This window comes from Haliaeetus leucocephalus, unplaced genomic scaffold (assembly GCF_000737465.1).
Source record: "Haliaeetus leucocephalus isolate CR32 unplaced genomic scaffold, Haliaeetus_leucocephalus-4.0 Scaffold473, whole genome shotgun sequence".
Lineage (NCBI taxonomy): Eukaryota > Metazoa > Chordata > Aves > Accipitriformes > Accipitridae > Haliaeetus > Haliaeetus leucocephalus.
The window spans coordinates 4316157-4336620 of NW_010972909.1; the positions used below are offsets into that span (position 1 = coordinate 4316157).

General features: G+C 39.1%; 1 protein-coding gene across 1 annotated transcript in view; it reads left to right on the forward strand.

Annotated features, from left to right (window-relative positions):
- ANO2 (anoctamin 2, calcium activated chloride channel) overlaps positions 1-20464 on the forward strand; it is a 188908-nt gene that overhangs the window by 13691 nt on the left and 154753 nt on the right. The window contains exon 4 of the mRNA XM_010575440.1: positions 18890-18988. Coding sequence (XP_010573742.1) covers positions 18890-18988 — 99 coding nt within the window. The remainder of the gene's footprint in view (positions 1-18889; positions 18989-20464) is intronic.

Sequence of the window (20464 nt, forward strand, 5' to 3'; positions counted from 1 at the left end):
CATCCTATGCTTAGGAGTTTTTGCCAAATCACTCAGAGTCCTAACTCCACTCCCATTGAAACTGGCCACAGGATGTGAATGATTACTTATCTTTTGTAATGCTTTGAAACAAAGTGTCAACTCCAGTGCAGGTTCTGTAGGTCATCTTTAGTTTTTCTGGATTTATGTGTAATTGTTTCTGTCCCTTTCCCACCTTACTCATCTCCCATTATCCTCACTCATTTGTAAGTTGTAAACCCTTGATGCCTGTCTTGAAAACTTCCAGTGTTCCTGCTCTGTTTTCAACTCTCATATTCCCTACTTCATTTTACAGGCCTTGAATAATCATTCTTTGCTTGCCTCTTAACATTTACACATGCTCAACTGCCACCGAACCCTGTCAGGTAATCAAGACAAAGTTGCGTCCTAAAGATCCTGTACCTATGGAAGGTCATTAGAAGGCTACTGCGTCCTTTCATTGTCCACACTCTGGATAGCGGGACCTAGGAAATTTCATGATATTCTTTGTTATGTAGGTGTACTTTCAGGCTTTTGCAGGACAGGCCAGTACACTGCAGTGCCCTGTACCTCTGGCAAACCTACTTGCTTGTCACAGGTGTCTGTGAGTTCACTGGATAATTACTCTCTACCTCCAGTGGCACCGCTCAGCTTTCACAGGTCAATGCGTGGTAACTGCTTCTCCTCACCAGTGCTTGACCTGCTCACCTATCTCTGGCCTCTGTGTATTCACTGCTGTACCTTCACCCCAGCCTTCTGCAGGACCGCTCGCCTACCCACCACAGACCACTGCCCTGTCCAGGATTCTCCATTTCTGTCCATGATGCTCTTTCCTCTTCATATCCTATACCTGTAGCAATCCTGCCACTCCTCAGTATGACTGTGTATCTTTCTTTGGTCTACATGACGTCAGTCCTTCACTCTTCCCTGCTGTCCATCAGTTACAATCAGTCAGTCACAGGTCTACGTGAAGCCATAATGTCCAAGACATCCACTCCTCTGAGAAAATCTGGGGACAGCTATGTACATGAGGACTTCATACTTCACGACTGCTTATCTCTCAAAGACTTCTGTGCAAAGTTCTGTTTCTCCCTTATTCTGTCCTGTTTTAAAGTAACGCTTGTCTTAAGAAACTGCTCACCCAAAGCTGGCAAAGCTCGGCTTCAGTTAGGCACCGAAGTTTGCTCATTAGAGGACTTGCTTTACTTTTCAACCGATCTGTTGCAGGAGGCGTCTGAGAGCACCATGGTAACGATGTAGGTCACAGCTCGCACCACAAGGGATCCCAGTTTGTTTTTCACCTGTGAGCCACGGTTCACAAGTGACTCTCCTGGAAAGTATTTGTTGGTTTAGGGGCGTTGTGTCACATCTGGCCACCAACTGGCAAGTGTCTTCACAGAAAAGTCAGCACAAAGAATGTTTTCTAAATGCTCCAAGATCCAGCTGTCAATTGTTGTTTATTTCCAGATCTTCATAATGCTCTACTAGCATTATCAGACTTGCTCCCTGGCAGGACAAAACCCACATATCAGGAGACCTGCTGGGTTATGTTATTAAAGACAGCTCATCTTAGTATTAAAAAGTAGGTGTAGTTTATAATATAGTGATTGATACCCCCCCCGATATCAGTATAGTTATTCTGTAGTAATGTCCTGTGCTCCTTGTACTTAATTCTCTATTTCCACTATTTCATAAAAGATGTAAATGTAATTGTAACGTAAAACCAATTTTGTTAATGCTGTAGAATTTTAAGTACCACAAAAGACAAATAGGTAGCTCTAAAATGTATTCCTTCACTTGCATGCGTCAGTGGTAATTATCAAAGAAAATAATTGGCATATAATTACAGAGCACTGCAGTGTAATTAAAATCACAATAATAAGTGTAGCCAGGGAGCTATACATCAAAAGCTGTAAGCCAAATCCATGAAGTGAGGCAGTGGGCATCTTCCTGCTACCTGGGCCCTTGAAAACAGATGGGAAGGTGGAAGAAATGCAAGAGCAAGACGGCCGTTTCCTTAGTACAAACCTAAGTGCTCTTTCAAGTAGAAACAGGACCGGGTAAATTGATATTGCCTAATACTGTCCATATCTGAGGTGAGTGCCTGTATTCGGGTATGTGCTCATATAATCAGTATAAAGGGGTAGGCACCTTTGAAGAGCACAGCTCATCCTGGCTCTCAGCTGCCTACCCAGCCCTGTCAGCTCGTTCAGAGGAACGGCAGGAGCTTGAGGAGCTGCTGTTACCTCCCGCACGTGAACTCCTCCTGCGGCTTCCCTCCTTTGGGTTCTTTAAAAGAGTAGCACTTGTGAAGACTGACTGCTAGGCTGAAAATCTGGCAAGGTTCATACCTGTGTCTTTCTCCGTGTCAATGCTAAAACTGCTGTGAAATGTCAGACTTTTAGAAAGAGTAGAACTTAATGTAAACACGGCTTCCATGTCGTTAAATACATGAGGATAGAGACAGGAATAAAACATAACCAGCCAAAAGCTATCATGGGTCTGAAGGTATCAGTGGGGACAGGACCTCTAGTCCCTGTGTTCCCTGGCATATTGTCTGGGTTCCTTATAGTTCTGGTTTCCATGTCTTATTTTTGAATGGAAAACAACAGAAAAGTGGAGGTGAGAATTAGGTGAATGCTAACTCTTTCCACTGGCAAACAGGTTTAAAAATGTATGAAAGCATTCATGTGAAGGGAAATGAGCTTTTCTTCCTCTCAATGAATTTGTGTCTTTATTCTGCCACTTGTCTGTAACAGTAATAGCTGTATTTATTATAGACTGCTTTTTATAAACTGTAAAACTTGACTTGTTAATCATAAAATAAATACAAATTAAATTATTTGTAGTTTTATAGTTATTAAATGTTGCTTACCAATCTCTTTTGTTCAGTTGATGGCAAAAGGTGCACTACTTCCATAAATTTAATACTACTTTTCTCTAAAAAGCTGTGTTTGGCAAATACATCATGATTAGAAATTGATGTATGCCTGTTAACTACAGGCAGGCAAAGTATACTGGAGTGAGATTTTAATGGAAAATACATTTATGATTGATCAAAAGTATTTGGGGATTCGTACCAATTCAGTGATTAATTTGAGGGAGAGAACCCCAAAGTTTTGGAAAAACACACTGTTTGATTTCTCCTTTTTTATAGAATGCATTTCTGGGCTGTTTCAAAATGCTGTTTCAAGAGGAGATTTGCCTAAATGTTATTCAAACCCAGATATTTAAAAGATTAAAAGGCAAAGCAAAAAATAAAAAATAAAAAATCAGACATTAATTTTGAGTCAAACAAAAGTTTTTCTTCCTGCTGTTTGCATTTTTGCAAGCATCCTGAAAGCACAGGGCAGGCTGATCCAAGTTAGGGATTCTGTGAATCTGCCCTCTTCTTTCCTGCCTTGAGCCATGTATTTTGCACAGTCCTCTGTCTTGCAGTGCTGCCAGGAGTTGATCACTCAAAGTGTGGATCCAGTTGAAAATTAACTGCTCTTTAAAACTAGGATTTAGTTTTCAGGGAAGTGCTCTGGCTGAAGAAACTCACTATCCAGTTATATAAATGTGACTACTGGCTCAAGGGGGTGGTGGTGGGGGGTAGCCATGTGGCTAGCGGCAGGGAGGAATTTGGGACCACAACCGCTGTAACTCACACCAGCCTGAATTAAGGTGAAATGGCAACCTACCAACTGCCTGCGTGATTTGTGAGCCTGCTAGATGAGGTGCTGGGACGGATCCCAGGGAGGGGACCAGCAGAGGCTGCCTTAGAGAGTAACAAAACATGATGCTCCTGCTCAGGACTCTCTCTCCGTGCTACGCTCTGTATTCGCATACTGCTGGGTGGGAAACCCAAATGTTGCTTTTTCCTTTGGTGGGGGCAGGGGGAGAAGGTTTGAACACCAAGGCAGTCTCCCCGGAGGGTCGAAGTTCAAGCAGAGGTTTCTAATTTGGGTATATATATTTATAAAACTGTGTGTATGTATACTGTACATGTGTATATATATCTCTCTATACTAACGTGTCAACTTCAGGGGAATTAAGGCACTTTTTAGACTTTCAGAGTTATATAAACTTGTGTATGTGTGTTTGTGCTTTTAGTCAAAAGGAAGCGTTGCAATTAGTTGTATTTTTTTTTTGGTAAATCATCTCTATAAATATTTGAAAAGAGCTAACACATGTTGCAAATATTTAGTTAATGGTCTTTGTTGAAACGAAATTTAAGAAAGCTCTAAAATCATAATATCCTACCAGTATTAAGAGGTCATTTTGCGTATGTGTGAATGTCCCAGTTGAAGCCTGTTTCAGCCAAAACATCTGTTCGGTTATCTGTGATTGATGTGTGAATTTTTTGGCAAAAGCCCCACTCAATATTTTTAATAGTGAATGATAAAGTTATATTTTTAATGTTTTAACATCATGTGCAAAAGCTATATAACCAGATCTGGATCTATGTGGTTACTGCTATTTATACTACTGTTGGGGCGTATGACAGATGAGAATCCAGTGTGTTCTAAATAAACACAGAAGAAAAAGGTAGATCCTGCATTACCAAGATCATAATTTGAATGTAAGGAAATAGAACAGAGCAGCCAAGATAAATTACAGTGGGAGTACAAAGAATCAGTAATATGTGCTATCCGCTCAAAATTGTGTAAATGAGATCTCGATCTGACCAAAGCGCTTTATGGTTAAAGGTTTTACAATGCATTTAAATAATCCTTGACCACAAATACAGTATTTGTGTAATATAAATGCCATTAAGGATATGTAGTAATGGAAGGCAAAGACACAATTTTCTGTATTGTTTCTTTAGTAAACTAAAATATGCAGTTAATTTATTGCCATGCCTTAGTCTGCTCATTTCTCATCGTTTGCCAATTACTGCTTAAATCTGCTAAATTTTTTTTTGCTTGTTTTTCTTGCTCCCAGTTTTGCAGAATAACTCTGAATCTCTCATCTCAGAATACTCTCCCTATTGCACGCCAAGAACAAAAAGCATCTTGTGATCAGTATTAAACAGATAGATTCTGCGATGCCCCCTGCAAATGGACCAGAGTTTTGCTTAAGACAACTGTTTACTGAAGACTGCCAAAAAGAGTTAAAAAAAAAAGGGCAAAACACCCCTCAAACACTTTTTTCTTTTGATCTCAATCCTAATATATCCTTTCTGATAAACTTAGAGTTAATGATATCACCTGACCTGTGATCACCTCTGAACTGTTCATGTATGTTAACACGATGCCAGACATGTGAGGACAGTGGATGCTGGAGCAGTTTCTGTTATGAGACCGAGTCCTGAGGCTCTTTCTCAAGCAAGCAGTCACTGAAGTCCTTAGGAGCACACCCTACTAAGGCACTCAAAACTTAGCATAATAGGAGTGTTCGCTACAGGAATGACTTTCTGTATGTTCAGTTTGTGAATGCTCTTAAAGTACCCACTTAAGATGCAAGCTTAAGTGTGTGACTCTATCAGGGCTTTAAAAATGACGGCTAGATTCCGCAGGCCCTAGTAACACTAGTACAAAAAGATATTTTTTTCCCCCATTGATTTCAGCAAGCTTTGACTTAGTGCTCATGAGTAGCTATCCTGATGTATAGAAGGAAATACATTAGAGAGTAAATGCATTGCAGGACATGTCTAAGGATTGCAGTGCCTAACCTACAGGAAAGATTTGGCTGGAGCATCCTTTGCCACTGAGCAACAGGCAGACCTCACAGAACTCTCAGGAGAGTTGCTTTTGCTATGCAAGATTTAGGTATTCTGTTGCTGAACGTATCTTCTCATTATTAAGTCACAGCCTAGCATAGTATTTATGTGGCTTTGTTACATAGCCTTCCTCTTCTGAACTTTTAATGTTTATCAGAAAATAATAGTACTTGCTACTACTATTCAGTATGGCAGAAATATAGGAAAAATATGGCAGAAACAAAGGTACAATAGTGTTCTATGTGATGCAAGATATATATATATATTTTTAAAGGCTGTCTAGACAGAGGTACTATGTGATTTTCTTTGAGTATCCTTATGTAAAACAAGCAAAAAGACTTACGAAAATGACATAATAAGGAGTACTTCTAATGAGGCATAACATGGATTTTAAGATGTGGATGAAGGTACTTACTGCTATCAGTGTATAGCACCATATTTATTACAGAAATCTGGTAGTAATTTCCTCTAAATTTCACTTTGTGTGATACCACCAGATTTGGAATAACAAATCTTATGTTTTTACTTTGCTAATTCATTTCCCTTAAGGCACAAAAAACTTTGGCATTGTATCAGGTTAATATTCATATTCTACATTCTATCTGCTAAATATCTTTTTCATAGTTGAAGGTTAATGGCCCACCTGACCCTTACATCTCTAGAAGTGATTTGTTCAGCTTTCTACATAAATCTTCATATTTCAAAGTCAACCACCAAATAAATTCTTACTAAAATATGTTTTTGTTGAATGCTATTGTGAAACGTATTGGAGAACCTACAACTTTATAACCTGTCAAGCTTTACCAAACATTGTTATAGTAACAACATTTGCTGACAGTTTATTCTTAGAATTGTAATAGAAATTGAAACTCACATTGCAGCTACAATGACTTGGCAACTGTTTGTTTGGGGGTTTTTTTGTTTGTTTTTTTGTTTTGGTTTTTTTTTTTAACCTGACAGATGGCTGGTCAAATAAGCAATATAGCTGATGGCTAATCCCTTTTTAATTTTTGTGCTACAGAGGAGCAAATTGGCACTTGCAAATCCTGACTGGCTGCCTTTTTCTTTTTTCTGCAGAGGGACTCCAAATTTATGGTGATGGAGATGAGAGTTAAATCTGGCCAACATGGGTTATGGCATGTAGGAAGCAGTATTGCTAGGAAGGATGAATGCAGTATGTGTTCTAATAGGTGTTCTACTGATATCTACTGAGTGATTGTCTTCTGGACCATAATTTTGGGGGAGATGAGACTAGCAGTATAGATGAGAGAGATACCTGATGTGGTGATAGAGTGTATTGAGGGCTGATTTTCAAAACTGTTGATAATTCAACATGTTCTACAGAGATCACTAGAAAGTGCTGGCTGATTAACATTTCTGAAAATGTAGTATTGTCTATTTACTGCCTGATTTCTGTAGTGATCATCATGCCCCTGTGGCAAGATATTATTTCCAGCCTAGGTACCACATTAGCTGAGAGAGCTGGGTGTCTTAGAGCTCCAGAAGTAGTGTAATACTGCACTTTCCATCTATGAACGAGGTATTTCTTGGATACTGATTCCCAGCCTGTTTGCCAAGCTTCTCATGTTAGGCTCAGCTGCAATGTTTCAAGCAATTATTTTTCTTTGCTTGATGATTTGCTCAGATTGCAAGGCTGCTGCTGCTGTTGCTGCCTTCTAATCATCTGCAGAGCCTGCAAGCATCCAGCAGAGCTTATCAGCTTGGCCTCCACACTTCATCTGAAGCATGCTTGTGCTCACTGGCTGGGAACCGTTTCTCTAGGAAGTCCTTGGAAACAAGGAATGAGTCCCAGAGTCAGTATGGCTCTTTTATACCCCTGCTGATGCTAGGCAGTTGGAAATGGAGTCTGGTTCCTTGTATTATGTGTGTTTAGTTGAAGAAAAAGAGACGTTTCTACCTGAATTTAGTTGTCTCGTTTGATGAAGAAGTACAAGAAATACCATTTTACTCTTTTGCAATCTGTCCTTGCTTTTCCCCATATCTGGTTGTACAACCTAAAATGAATTGAACCAAGATTGTAAATACAACCTAACAATAATAAAAAATGTATCACCGTTGCAACTAACCACAGTCAAGTACTATAGTCTGGAGATGGGATGAACTCCCTTAAAAAACACATCCTTTGAAGAAGTCTAAGTTGTAACATTGTCAACATAGGAAAGGTTATTTTTTATACTCAGCATTGTGGTTTTTTAGTGCCAAAATGTAGGAAGTGGAGATACACCGATAGTGACCTTTTCCAGCACCCACTTTCCCTGTCTAAAGTTAAATCCCATGTTTTCTAATCCCACCTAACAGACAACAGCTCACTAGTCTTTTTAGCCTTCAGATCAGTTTTTGAGCATTGATGTATCTTGACTCATCCAGTCTGACATCTTTTGGTTCAAAAGAGAAATGACTTTCTGAAGCACACATGGAGTATGCTGTACTTCAGTCTTGCTCCTGCTTATTCTTGTTGACAGCTACCAAGAACAGAACAATTTCCCTTGTACTATGCAAGAAGAGAAGTGTTTTTTTCTCAAGTAACCAGAGTATTGGAACACATAACTAAACAGCATCATTAGCTTTCCTTTGGTTAATCGGTGAAGATGAAAGTATTTCTGGCACTTAACTCTCAACAATAAAATACATTCAAATTCTTTTCCTTGTATTAAGTTTTGTCTGGATTTGTTCTTCCTTCAGTCAGTGCTTGCAGATTCCAAATTAACTTTGATCTTTTCCCTTGCTGATAAAACCTACATGATTCCAGACTCAAGTGTGTTCAATTTTCAGGTCATAACCTTTACTGATGCCCATCTAAATAGCTCTGTTAACTTGGTGTAGCTGTGCCTAGCCTGGTAGTCTCATTAAAACATCAGAAGGAAAGCAATTGTATCATAATCTGTATTATTTATTATAAACTAATCACCAGATTGTAGTGTGACCTGAAGACAGAGGAACTGCTCAATGGTGAGATTCTGAACTAATGACAGTTCTTGAGTCCCCATTACTCTCTAGACTTGAGGTACTGCAGAGTGCGATATGGTAGGGAACCCCGGCATGGTGTTAGCACCTATGGAGACACTTTCATCAGTCAGGTTCTGCTCCACCACCAAACAGAGAGCTCTTAATGGAGGTGACCCCTGTGACAATAGTGAGTCATAGCAGCCTATGATCTGTCCAAGGGTGAGGCAGTTAGATTGCTTTTTTGGTTATGAAGTTAATCGAAGAAGAGATGATAGTAAGAATTAGGAGGTCAGATACTGGGGAGAAAGAAAGGCCTAAAGTCCCTCCAATTAGATTTGGCATAATTACTATAAAATGATCCTATCGTTTGAGACAGTCTATCAACACAGTACCGTGTCTCTAACATGGTAAAATGTTTAGGAAAAAATAGGAACGGTACAAACTTCTATGACACTTTTACTCTAATGTTCTCCTGATGACAGCTACTTTCAGTTCAGGTAATTTCCCCCACTTGATGTAGATTGTCTACCTAGTAACCTTCCATGGATCTTTTTTGCAAAGTCTGGTATAGTTTCTTCTTGAAACATCATACAGTTTTTTGCACCCACAAAGTCTTTTGGCAAGACAGAGGTACTAGCCACTGCATTAATATCTGTGTCCTTCTGTTTGAGTCTGGGTCCCAATAGCTTAATCTGGCTTTGTCTGAGGCCCTTTAATTCTTCCCTGAAAGAGGCAGTAGGCAGTCCATTCACACCCCCTCTCCTTATCACGCATGATTTTATAGACTTCTACAATGTCTTCCTTAAGATTGCTCTTCTCCAGAATGAAGGGTCTCAGCCTACTCAGTGATTCCTATATAGCTGTCATAGTAAGGCTTTAATGGTGGTTGTTGCCCTCCTCTGAACCCATTTGTGGTCTAATTTATCTCTCTGGGGGTGAGGAAACGGGGACTGCACATTGAGTTCAAGATGTGGATACAGCATGGATTGCTATGTTTAAATAATATTTTTTCTTAGTCTCTATTACTTTCCTAATGGAATGTAACTTTTGCTTTACTTCTTGGCTCTTACAAACCACTGAGCTGATATTTTCAAGGAACTTTCTGTTGTCACCCCAAGATGTCATTACTGACTGGTATAGGTCAATTCAGAGCCCAGCATGTTATATGTGAAACTGGTTTTAACCCATGGATATTGCTTTATATTTATTTACATTGAAAGCCATTTGCCATTGTTCAGGCTCTTACTCTCATAAAGTTTTTCTACAATTTTTCGCAGTCTGCCCTTATTCTTGCTACCCTGAAAAACTTCATCAGTGCAGTTTGTCTTCTCACTGCTTATCTCTTTTTTCCAGGCCACTTATGATGATGCTGTACAGTACTGACTCTGCAAAACCTCTTTGGTGACTTTTCTTTCAGCAGTGCAGGACCTCCTCCTACCCAGTTTCCTGTTGTTTAACCAATTATTTATCCACCCCAGGACCTGTTGCCTTATCCAAAATGTGTCACATGATGTTACTGTGCGATTGCCAGTGCTTCTTCCCCTTCTCTCCCTGTTTACATTGAGGCTGTAACTGTCCAGGGAGGTTTTGAATTCCCCGCCAGCAAACAAGCCAACCAGAACACTTTGATTATCTTCATCTTAATCCGCTCCCAATCAAGCCTCTGCAAATGCAGCCAACCTTCCTTTTACTGCTACTGATCTTTGGTGAGAGACCTCAAAGGGAGACACCATCCTGGAAAGGCTTGTAGCATATGATTAAGAGAACACACTTAGTAAATGAAATACCTTTGTACCATCTGTTAACACTTTTAATTTAAAAGAAAAGTAAACCCTCTAAAATATTTTTCCTAAGAATGCATTGAAATTTAAAATCTTTCAACACAAAATTGAATCATATTTTATATGCTTGTTTGTTAATATCCCAGATCAAGTATTGAGTAATGAAGCAATATTTTAAGGTGCTTTTCCTCTGGTTTTCAGTTTGGTATCCTAACCACTCTTTTTTTTTTTTCCCTCCAAATTTTTTTTCTTGAGGTTGAGTCTGCTACAGTAGGGGTTCAATCTCTATTTCATTAATCCCCCTACTGGTAAGATGCCTGTTATCTGGTCTAAAGATTGACTTCCATGATCTTGCTGCTTCATCTGGAAAATTATTTAGGGTATAAATCTCTGCACAGATTAGTGTGTCTCATTCCCTCAAGAGGAATTACATTTTGCCCTTTTTAATGTTAACTCTTTGGCCTCAAGAAGTTTGTTGATTTTATTATTGATAATCAAGTTTGATATGATGTATTTTACAGAATATTGGCTTATTTGCTAGCTAATTTGGCACTGAATGTAGCCAGGCCAGCTGATTACGTGTTTTTCCATTGACACTGCCAAAATACAGGAGGTGGTAAAGTAGACATACTCCTCCCTTCCTCTTTGAGGAAGTCTGATTTGGGTAGGGTTTTTTTTCAATTTTACATTTTATTATTATTTCTGGTATTCTTCAGTCTCAGAAGATGTACTGTAATTGTGATATGCTTTTGTAGCAAGAAATTTTTGTCAGTGACATAGGAGAAATTTGCTGATAAAGTTAGTCTAAACAGATAGGGAAGATTTTGCTTTACATTTGAAAGTCACATTTTTCATGCTGTAGTAACTAGTGGCCATAGATAAATATTTGGAAAATAACTGGGAAAATGGACTAATTTTTAAATCCAAAATGTGCATTCAGAAAGAATTAAAAATGAATGACCATCCTGACATATTTGTTACTCACCTCCATATAGGTTCTGCATTGAGTGCTGCAGTAATGCAGAGGTCTCTGCCTTTTTATATTTGGCAGACTTAACAATCTATTCTACATTTGTGCTTGAGTTTCTAACAGCTCATTTTCATTCTGTTGTGTGCCATTAAATATTTCCATCTTCTTCAGGGGAAGCATGCCTGTGTTTTTAGGCTTCCTGTATCATCTTCCATTCAGAGACACTTTCTGTCTATAGATGAGTGGGAAGATTTTGGTTGGAAAGGCAGCAATGCCATGAAGAAACATTGCAAAGGATGTGCAAAGTCAACTGTTTCATACCGCAGTGCTTTATCTAAGGAATTAAGGTTATATAGTTTCCTTTAAAGTGTTTTGGCCATATCTTTCATTCCAAGGTGTTCTGTTCTTTGCTTGTACAGACTAGTATATTCTTTAACTGTTTATGTTCAGAGGTGGGAGTAAGAGAGTAAAATACACAGGACATTAACACCATTGCTGTTCGTAGGAATGAAGAAAGAGAAAGGCAAACTGTCTAAATGTGTAAATTATTGCAGCTTTGCTTAAGGTCTGAAATTTGGACTTGAGCATGTCTGCTTCGTGTATTGTTGAGCAGCTAAAAATAACATAACTGAACTAGATGGAGTTCACCTCTGCCATCAGTGAACAAGCCTGTGCTTTGCATCTTCACACTTGTGCTTTGTGTGCCTGGTGGTCTGTCAGGAGTGGGACAACTTCTTGGGGCTGTTGGAGATTGCTGCTAATTATTTGTAATACCTTTGCAAGAGAATCTGCAGTCATTGATGAGGATCTCATTATGCTATACACTATACAGCCATAGAGTAAGGTAAATCTGTGTTCCAGAGAAATAATGAAAATAGAAAAGGGAAAGTTTGGCAAAAAGTAAAAGGACTACAGTTTTTGAAAGAAAATGTGGAAATTATAAGATGTGTAGTATGGCTATTGTCTGTAGCTGTAGAGTCTTATCTGTTTACTGTATTATTTGAGCACCTCTCAATCTGTAACATATTTATCTTCACAAATGTCTTTTGATAGAGGGAAATTCCATTATCTTCATTTAATCAGTGACAGAGAGAATTAAATTACTTGCCTACAATTACATAGATAACATGAGTAGGGAATTGCTCTGGACTGACATCTCCATGTCAAGACATTCTGGGTCTTGATGTCTCACCCAGACTAGTGCACTGCCCTTCCTTTTTATAATGTAACTGACACACACTCTGATAGGCACGCTTTGCGATAAACTGATTTTGTCTCTTGGATACAAAACATTAAGATCAGCAAAACACCAATCCTTGTACAGATAGAGATTCAATACATTTGGCACAAAACACAGACGCTTTCACAGTCGCTGTCTGAATCTGGCAATGCTGTGTCATTCCATCACGTGCTACCCATGCAGGGGGCCAACAGCTCAGTATTTGGCTCAGCTTTCGTAAAACGTATGTGACCATAGTTCTGTGATAGTAAGAAGAAATTACATTTTATTTGCACTATCACATCACATTATCATTTGCCTCGATTTCCAGGGCTGGTATCAGGAGAGTAGACATTAATTTTGAACAATTGCATTTGCAGACGTGACTGATCCATTTGGTGACGGAATAAATGGGAAGATGATTACTTTTACTGAGCTACTAGGACCTGTCTTTTTTTTTCCTCTCTACAAACTGTCTCACTGTTGCTTTCCTAGTGTGGCTGGTATTACCAATGTCAGCAAAAGATGTCTGATTATATTAACTGAAGCCATTAGAAACTTGCTGTCTGTATGTGTCTGGTATTTTTCTGACTATTTAACAATCACAGAAGGATAAAATGTTTAAGGCCCAGATAGTTTGTCTTTTTAAGAAGGAAGTTTACATGCTTCAGGTTTTATAATTTATGCCTTTCCATATCCTATGTATATTTTTTTTAAATCATAAGAAAGCTTAGCAGTTCCCTTGGACTCCCTTAGACTGTAGTTAATCACTTCTGTTCAGCTTCTGTCTACCCTTCAGTGTTTCTCTTTTCTTCCTATTAAGATACACAACAGAAATCTATTTCTTGGGACAAGTATTTTAAAATAATTTATTTCCTTTAATATATACATTATATATAATTATATTCCTTTAATATAGGATGAGTGATTTCATGATGAAGAAATAATGAGAAAGACGTACTAAAATGAAGCATTCAGCAATGAATTTTGTATTAGCAGAGTTGCTAGGAGCGATGTGCTAACCACAAAAAAAGTCTGAGGCTCTCCCAGAGTATAATTACCAGTTTTGGCCTTTTTGTTGTCTTGACTGTGACTGACAAATATGATGCTTTTAGCATGATATACTTTAGTTCATATTAGAGGTGTCTAAATAAATTGTTGAGAACATTTCATCTTGAGGTGACATGGCTGACACATGACAAATGGGCTGTCTGAATGAAGTAAGGTGGGAGTCAAACTGGCCTGACAAAATAATGACACTATGAGAAATCTTTGAGCTGGACATGCAGTACTCCAGCTTTTACATGCCGTGCTTTTGCAGAGCAACGGGACTTCTCCACAAACTCCTGTTGCAATACAGAATGCTCCACAGTGCATCTCCTCAATCTGTGGCCTGTCCCTGCAAGGGCTGGAATTGAGAAACTGTGAACTGGAAGAGATTAAAGCATGGTAATTGTGTTATAGTGGTTCAAAAATATTCCATGTTACGGTTGGACAACTGTAACTGTCAAAGTGGGTAAGAAATATGGATATGCCACTAAATCTACAAAGACAAAATTCTCACTTGATATCTGACTTCTGTAGAAACTCAAGTTCAAAGACAAATCTAAATATTCAGGCAGAGAGAGCTTTTCTACTTAGTCTAGCTAATATGCTTGTCTAGCCATGTTTCAGAACATTCAGCTTTTAGTTAAAAAGAATTATCATTTTTTTGAGTTTTCACTAGTCAAATTAGAGTCTATAGGAGTACATTATTTATATACATCTATATGAGAGCTTTCATAGTTATCATGCATCTTTTTCTGCTATGGCCTTGATGATGATAAGTTTGCAATAAATCTTAGACTTGGAGTTGATGCAGGTGCTAATGTATTTTACTGTTAAGGCATGAAAGATAGAAAAAGTCTCCTTGGAGAAATTTGAATTTTATTCAGCCTATACATTTCCATTATAAGACAGAAAAAATGCAATGTAGACTGCTGTTAAAGTCCTGCTTTAAACTACTAGGAATACATGATAGACTGAAAGAAATATCTGATATATTTTTCTTCATGTGCTGATTGAAAAGCAAACCAGACCTTCCAGATTTTCTTCCATTTGACTTTAATGCTGAGTTTTCCTATTGAAATGGGAAGGCCTAATTCAACTTTGCAAAATAGAAAGGAAGCCAAGATATAAATATATCTTGAATAATTCAGAACCAACTTCCACTCCTGAAACTTACTGGAAGAGCTCTGTAATATGGAATATAGATTTGATGAAAAAAGGATCATGAGAGCAACAAATCTGTTTGTCATCTGCATAGCAATACTTAGTCATTTGAGAAATATAATCAGGGAGTGCAATGATATAGACATAGAACAATGCAGGGCCAAGAGTAAAGTCCTGTGGGACATCAGCTGTAAGTGAAAAAGGACTTGATTAAGGATAGCTGTATTAAATAACAAGTGAATGGTCAGACAAAAATAATGCTAGCCAGCATAACATGTTAGCTTTAGTGACACATCTAGAGTACAATGAATAAGCAATGGTGATTGTGAGTATTCAAAACAGAAGACTGACAGCATTTCATTAGGGCAAATATTAAATTCTATTCACGAACACATGCACCTTGATCATTTCAGGTGACTAAACAAATGACACCATTTAGTGGATGTCTCCAGTAGACCTTTATAAATCCACTCTGGCAATGAGAAAAACAAGTTCTAACTTTTGGTAATGTCTGCAATACAATAAGCACTCTGGGAATAAGTTAGATGAACAGATCTTCGTCAGTCATCATAACAATAGTGCCAAAAAGGACATGCAAACAGACAACTGGAACTACTGCAGGCTTGAAAAGTGGGGAAAGGAGCCTTACCAGAGGAATAGCTGGTATAGGATTTTATTTTGGTGGCTCAGTAGAAAACTAGGTAGACGGTTTACCCCTTGAGATATGGTATGAGATTGATGATTTAAAATTGATTTTAAATTTCTTTGATTAATTTTAATGTTGGGAAAACACAGGAAGGTGTGGGAAACATGGTTCTAGAAATCCCAAGCTAAATATTCAGCAGTCTATTGTTCTGCACTTTTTGTTTACCATGCAACAGGAATCACCTGGTCCTGTTTTCCCTACTTTATTTACTTTGCATTAGTCTTTATTAAAATGATCTCAATTTCCTATTGTGGGGTGATTTTTAAGGCTTTTAAAGATTTTTAAGGCTCTGATTCCTCAGCATCTGATATCACTTCATGAATAGCACAACTTTCCAACATATTTTTGTTCAAATATACAAAGGTCGTATTCTTCATCTGGTCTTTTCTCTCAAATTATCTGACTGATTTTATTTGCAATCTGTGTAGTCACATGAGCCTGAGCTGGAAACAACCAATTAGATCAGACTGTCCCTCCTCTTGCCAATGTGGAATATAGTCCCCCAGACAGAGGACATGCGCTTGATTTTAGCCAAAAGTCAAGAAGAAGCCTCCTGATCTTCACCCACTGAAATTTAAACTCTCATCTGTTATTAATACATTTTCAGCGAATAATTACCAGAACATCTGCTCATGCCCAGTAAATTTTTACTTCCTTCTCTTAAAGCTGACTTCCCCAGTGGACTGATGAAAGAGACGTTCTGCAGCTCATTCTGCTCTTTAAAAGTGATGTAGTGATCTTTGTAGTTCATGTAGCAGCTATAAGGGAAATAAAAGCAAAATGATTGCAATAAGAATAGTAGGATTTCTGTCTAACTCTTTAAAAAAAAAAAATCAGGAAGCATTATGAGACATTCTGCAAATGCACGTTTGGTGTTTGCATGAAGTTGTAAGCATTTATACAGTTTGAAAAGATTAAATACTGGTTCTAAAATGCTGATGCCAAAGTGATATGGCACAGCTTTATTTGGAAGTTGATATAAATTGTATGCAAATAAAAAAAAATCACTGGCTGAGAAGAGAGGCTTTTCTGAGGTAAATGTGCTACAACAGTCTTTCAGGTTTAGACATATGTTTAGACTGTGACTCATATTTAAAACTTTTCTTAACTCAAGCTTTTCAGAAAGAGAAGTCGATTTCCAACAGGAGATGCTAAGTTTCCATGGATATGGCCTATGTTCCCGAAATGTAGAGTTGATGCTGTTTGTTGATTACAGTGATGTTAAGCTATGTCCATTAACATTCTTTTCTGCACAAATGCAACTGTTTGTACATGTAACAGGCAGCTACTCACAGGTGGGGCACTCCAGGTTTGCATTTAAACCCAACATGTAACCCAGCTATGTTTCTCATCAAGTTGGACACTCTGCTTCAGTTTCCTTGTCTTCTAAATTTCAGGATATATGAGGGAATGATGTTTTGGGTTTCTGTGGCGGAGTTTTAGTAGCAGTGGAGGGGCTGCAGGGGTGGTTCCTGTGAGAAGCTGCTAGAAGCTTCCCCAGCTCCAATTTGGACCCGCTGCTGGCCAACGCTGAGCCCATCAGTGGTGGTGGTAGCCCCTGTGGGCTAACGTATTTAAGAAGGGGAACCTGCAGTGAGTAGGGGGATTGGAATGTGAGAGGAACAGCTCTGCAGATAGTGAGGTCAGTGAGGAAGGAGGGGAGGAGGAGCGGGGGAGGACGGGATGCCCCTGCAGCCCATGGTGAGACGGCAGGCTGTCCCCCCCCAGCTCATGGAGGGGAGTGGGGGAGCAGATGCTCCCAAGATGGCCGGGATTCCTTGGGAAAGCCTGCGCTGGAGCAGGCTATGACTGAAGGACTGCAGCCCGCAGAAAGGACCCATTGGAGAATTTCATGAAGGACTGTCTCCCGTGGGAGGGACCCCACGCTGGAGCAGGGGAAGAGTGAGGAGTTCTCCCCCTGAGGAGGAAGGAGCAGCAGAGACAACATGCAAGGACCCGACCCCGGCCCCGTCCGCCACTGGGGAGAGGAGGGAGAGAGAACCGGGAGTGGAGTTGAGGTGGGAAGGTGGGAGGGCTGGGGGGAAGCTGTTCTCAGGTTGGGTTTTACTTCCTAATGTCCTTATTTTGATTTGATTTGTAGTAAATTAAATTGATTTTGTTTCTTCCCCAAGTTGAGCCTGTCTTTTGCCTGTGACCATAAGTGGGGAGTCATCCCTCCCAGTCCTTATCTCAACCCATGAGCTTTCTTTGTATTTTCCCCTCCTCATCCCACCACAGTTGTTACCAGCTGGGCTTAAACCATGACAAATGAAAATGGACGTTCATGCTCCCCTGAAGGGAGGGGACTGTCCTGATCCTTACACATGTGTGGGTGGGAAAATGTAAAAGTGACAGTATGCCCTAGCACCAAAGCCCCAGGATGCACACAGCTACACAAAGATCATTAATCATAGCATTAATCAAGCCTTTAAAGTCTCCCCCACCCCCTGTCCACTTCCATGTCCTTCCCAAAATATGTCCTCATATCCTCTTTCTAATCTCCATCCCAAATTTTATTCCCTTCATTTCCACAGTAAGCATTCATCTGTACAATTTAGTGATACAATTTCTTTGTGTGCATTGAGGAAAATTCTTTATCAACATGCCTACATTTCATTTTCATGCTTTTGCAGGGGTTCTGCTTTCTGATCTTAGAGTGCCTTTGTGTAGTTCAGATTTGCTATCAGGACAGCACCCTCTCAACAGCCCAGATCACAGCAAACTGGAGGTGCAGAGGGTGTCCTGTGTAGTCTTCTGCCCCTGCACAGCATAACCAGTTATTTACATAAACATTAGGTTCATGTCTCTCTTCTCAAGTTAAATTTGAATGTTTTGTTTAGGGTTGCTACTCCAGCTACAGATATTCAGGGCAGTAAATCTTGGGCCTGACCCGCTGTAAGGAACTACTAATCTGAAGAAGTGTCCAGGAAATAGTTGGGCAAAGCTGAAAATGGGAACCTAAAGCAAAATCCACCCAGAGCAGAAGAAAAGTTTTTTCTTTGTTGGTTCAGATGGGCACAAAAGCCCACTAATGAAGTCAGATCACTTACAAAATATCAGAGTGTGGAAGCTGTAGCTGGGAGGCTTCTGGTTCACCTAACTGCAAAATCTGGAACTGTAGCCTTCTGTCTTCATGGTGCACATACAGCTACACTGTAGGCAGTAGATTAATGGATTTTAGAGCATTTTAAAATTCAGCTTTTAAAGTCACTTATTTTAAGCCTATTTGTAACAGAAGTTGCATGATTTAGTTGGAGTTGACATCTTGAAACCTTATTACTGTATTCTGTTCAATAATATTGAAATACGTTGTTTTCACTAATTTATGTTTCAGAATAAGAGCCAAGGATTGAGTTTTGTCCGTATACATGCACCTTGGCAAGTACTTAGTCGAGAAGCTGAACTCCTTAAAATAAAAATGCCCACTAAAAAGGTAAGTATCTTCCATTTTCTATCAACTAGTTGTATGACTGGAGGAGGGTGAATCAGAATGGTAGTTAAATGTATAGAAGCCCATGGAGTTATTTTATTTCAAAATCAGAGCAAATGAACTGTCAGGCTTTTTCTTTCACATTACTAATTATTTTGAGATTATTTAATCAGAGTCATATGTAAGATGGGATTTTCGAAGGGGTTTTCAAAGGCCACAGAGGCAGCTGGCTGCCATTTTGCGTTCAGAAGAGTGATGAAAGAGGTGAGTTTTAAGGAGGGCTTTGGAAGCTGAGAAGGCAGTAGCTATTTGGATTTTTGTCAAGGAACTTTCCTCAAAGGTGAGGGAGTATGGAGATAGTATGATAGCTGGTCATTGCCTTAAGATTTCTCTGAAGTCTGGGGATGCTGAGAACCTGTTTTGGTGGTATCAATGACTTAGTGAATTCAGACTTACCTATTGTCATTAAAACTTTGGCTCACTATCTTTACAGTCTTTACAGTCTGCTTTCAGCAGAGTTGCTGGCAAACATTGTAAATTCTGAGTAGCAGATCCCAAAATTTGTGGTCCTGCAATGATTTAGCACATTGGCTAACAACTCCACTGAAGTCAGCGGAACTGCCTTGTGCTTTCAGTTAGTGGTACTCATCAGATGCACTACTGAACACTTATTTCATTGCATTGTCATTAGAATTAAAGGACAGGCTGATTTTATTTTCTTTCACAAGGTTGGTTGTTTTTTGTTTGGTTGTTTTTTTCGGTGGGTTTTTTTTTTCATACTGATTGTTTTCACCCAGCGAAAGTTTAGTGTTGTTCACATCTCGTGGTGTTACAATCTGTCACTGTTGGAAGCTTGACTAAGCCAATCTTGTATACTTTTACTGTATTGTGTTTGCACCCCAGGAAAAAAAAAATCTGGTTACTTCAAATAAATCTTTGAAAATGAGTAGGTTTTGGACAGCTACAGTACCTATGTCCTTTCTGGCATATCAATGGATGTGTAGGCTCTTTCTAGAAATAGACCCACGTATTCAACTCCTCTCTGATCCCTTCCCAGCTTTGTTGCTTTTGTGCATTTCTAGTGTCTACTCATTTCTCAATCCTTCTTCCCTCATCGGAATTTTCCCCACCTAGATTTTTGTAGATACACTGAAGCAAATTTTACACTGTTTGAATTGACGAAAATTGCCATGATATTGTTCTGAGTTAAGGTCTGTCCAGGAGCTTGTAGTCTCCAATGGACGCCCTAGTCATTCACTAACAGTTCTGCATTGCCTTCTCTTCTCTGAATGGGAGAAGAAATGCACAGTATATCATAAGGCCCTAAAGACACAGAATCATCTGCGGGAAAGACATCTAAAAATATTGACAAATTACTTCATTTAACCGATATATATTATACCTTATTTATAGCATCCTTTACTTTAAAGCAACAGATTTCAATGAACCAATCAGATCTCTGTACACTTCATGTTGAAT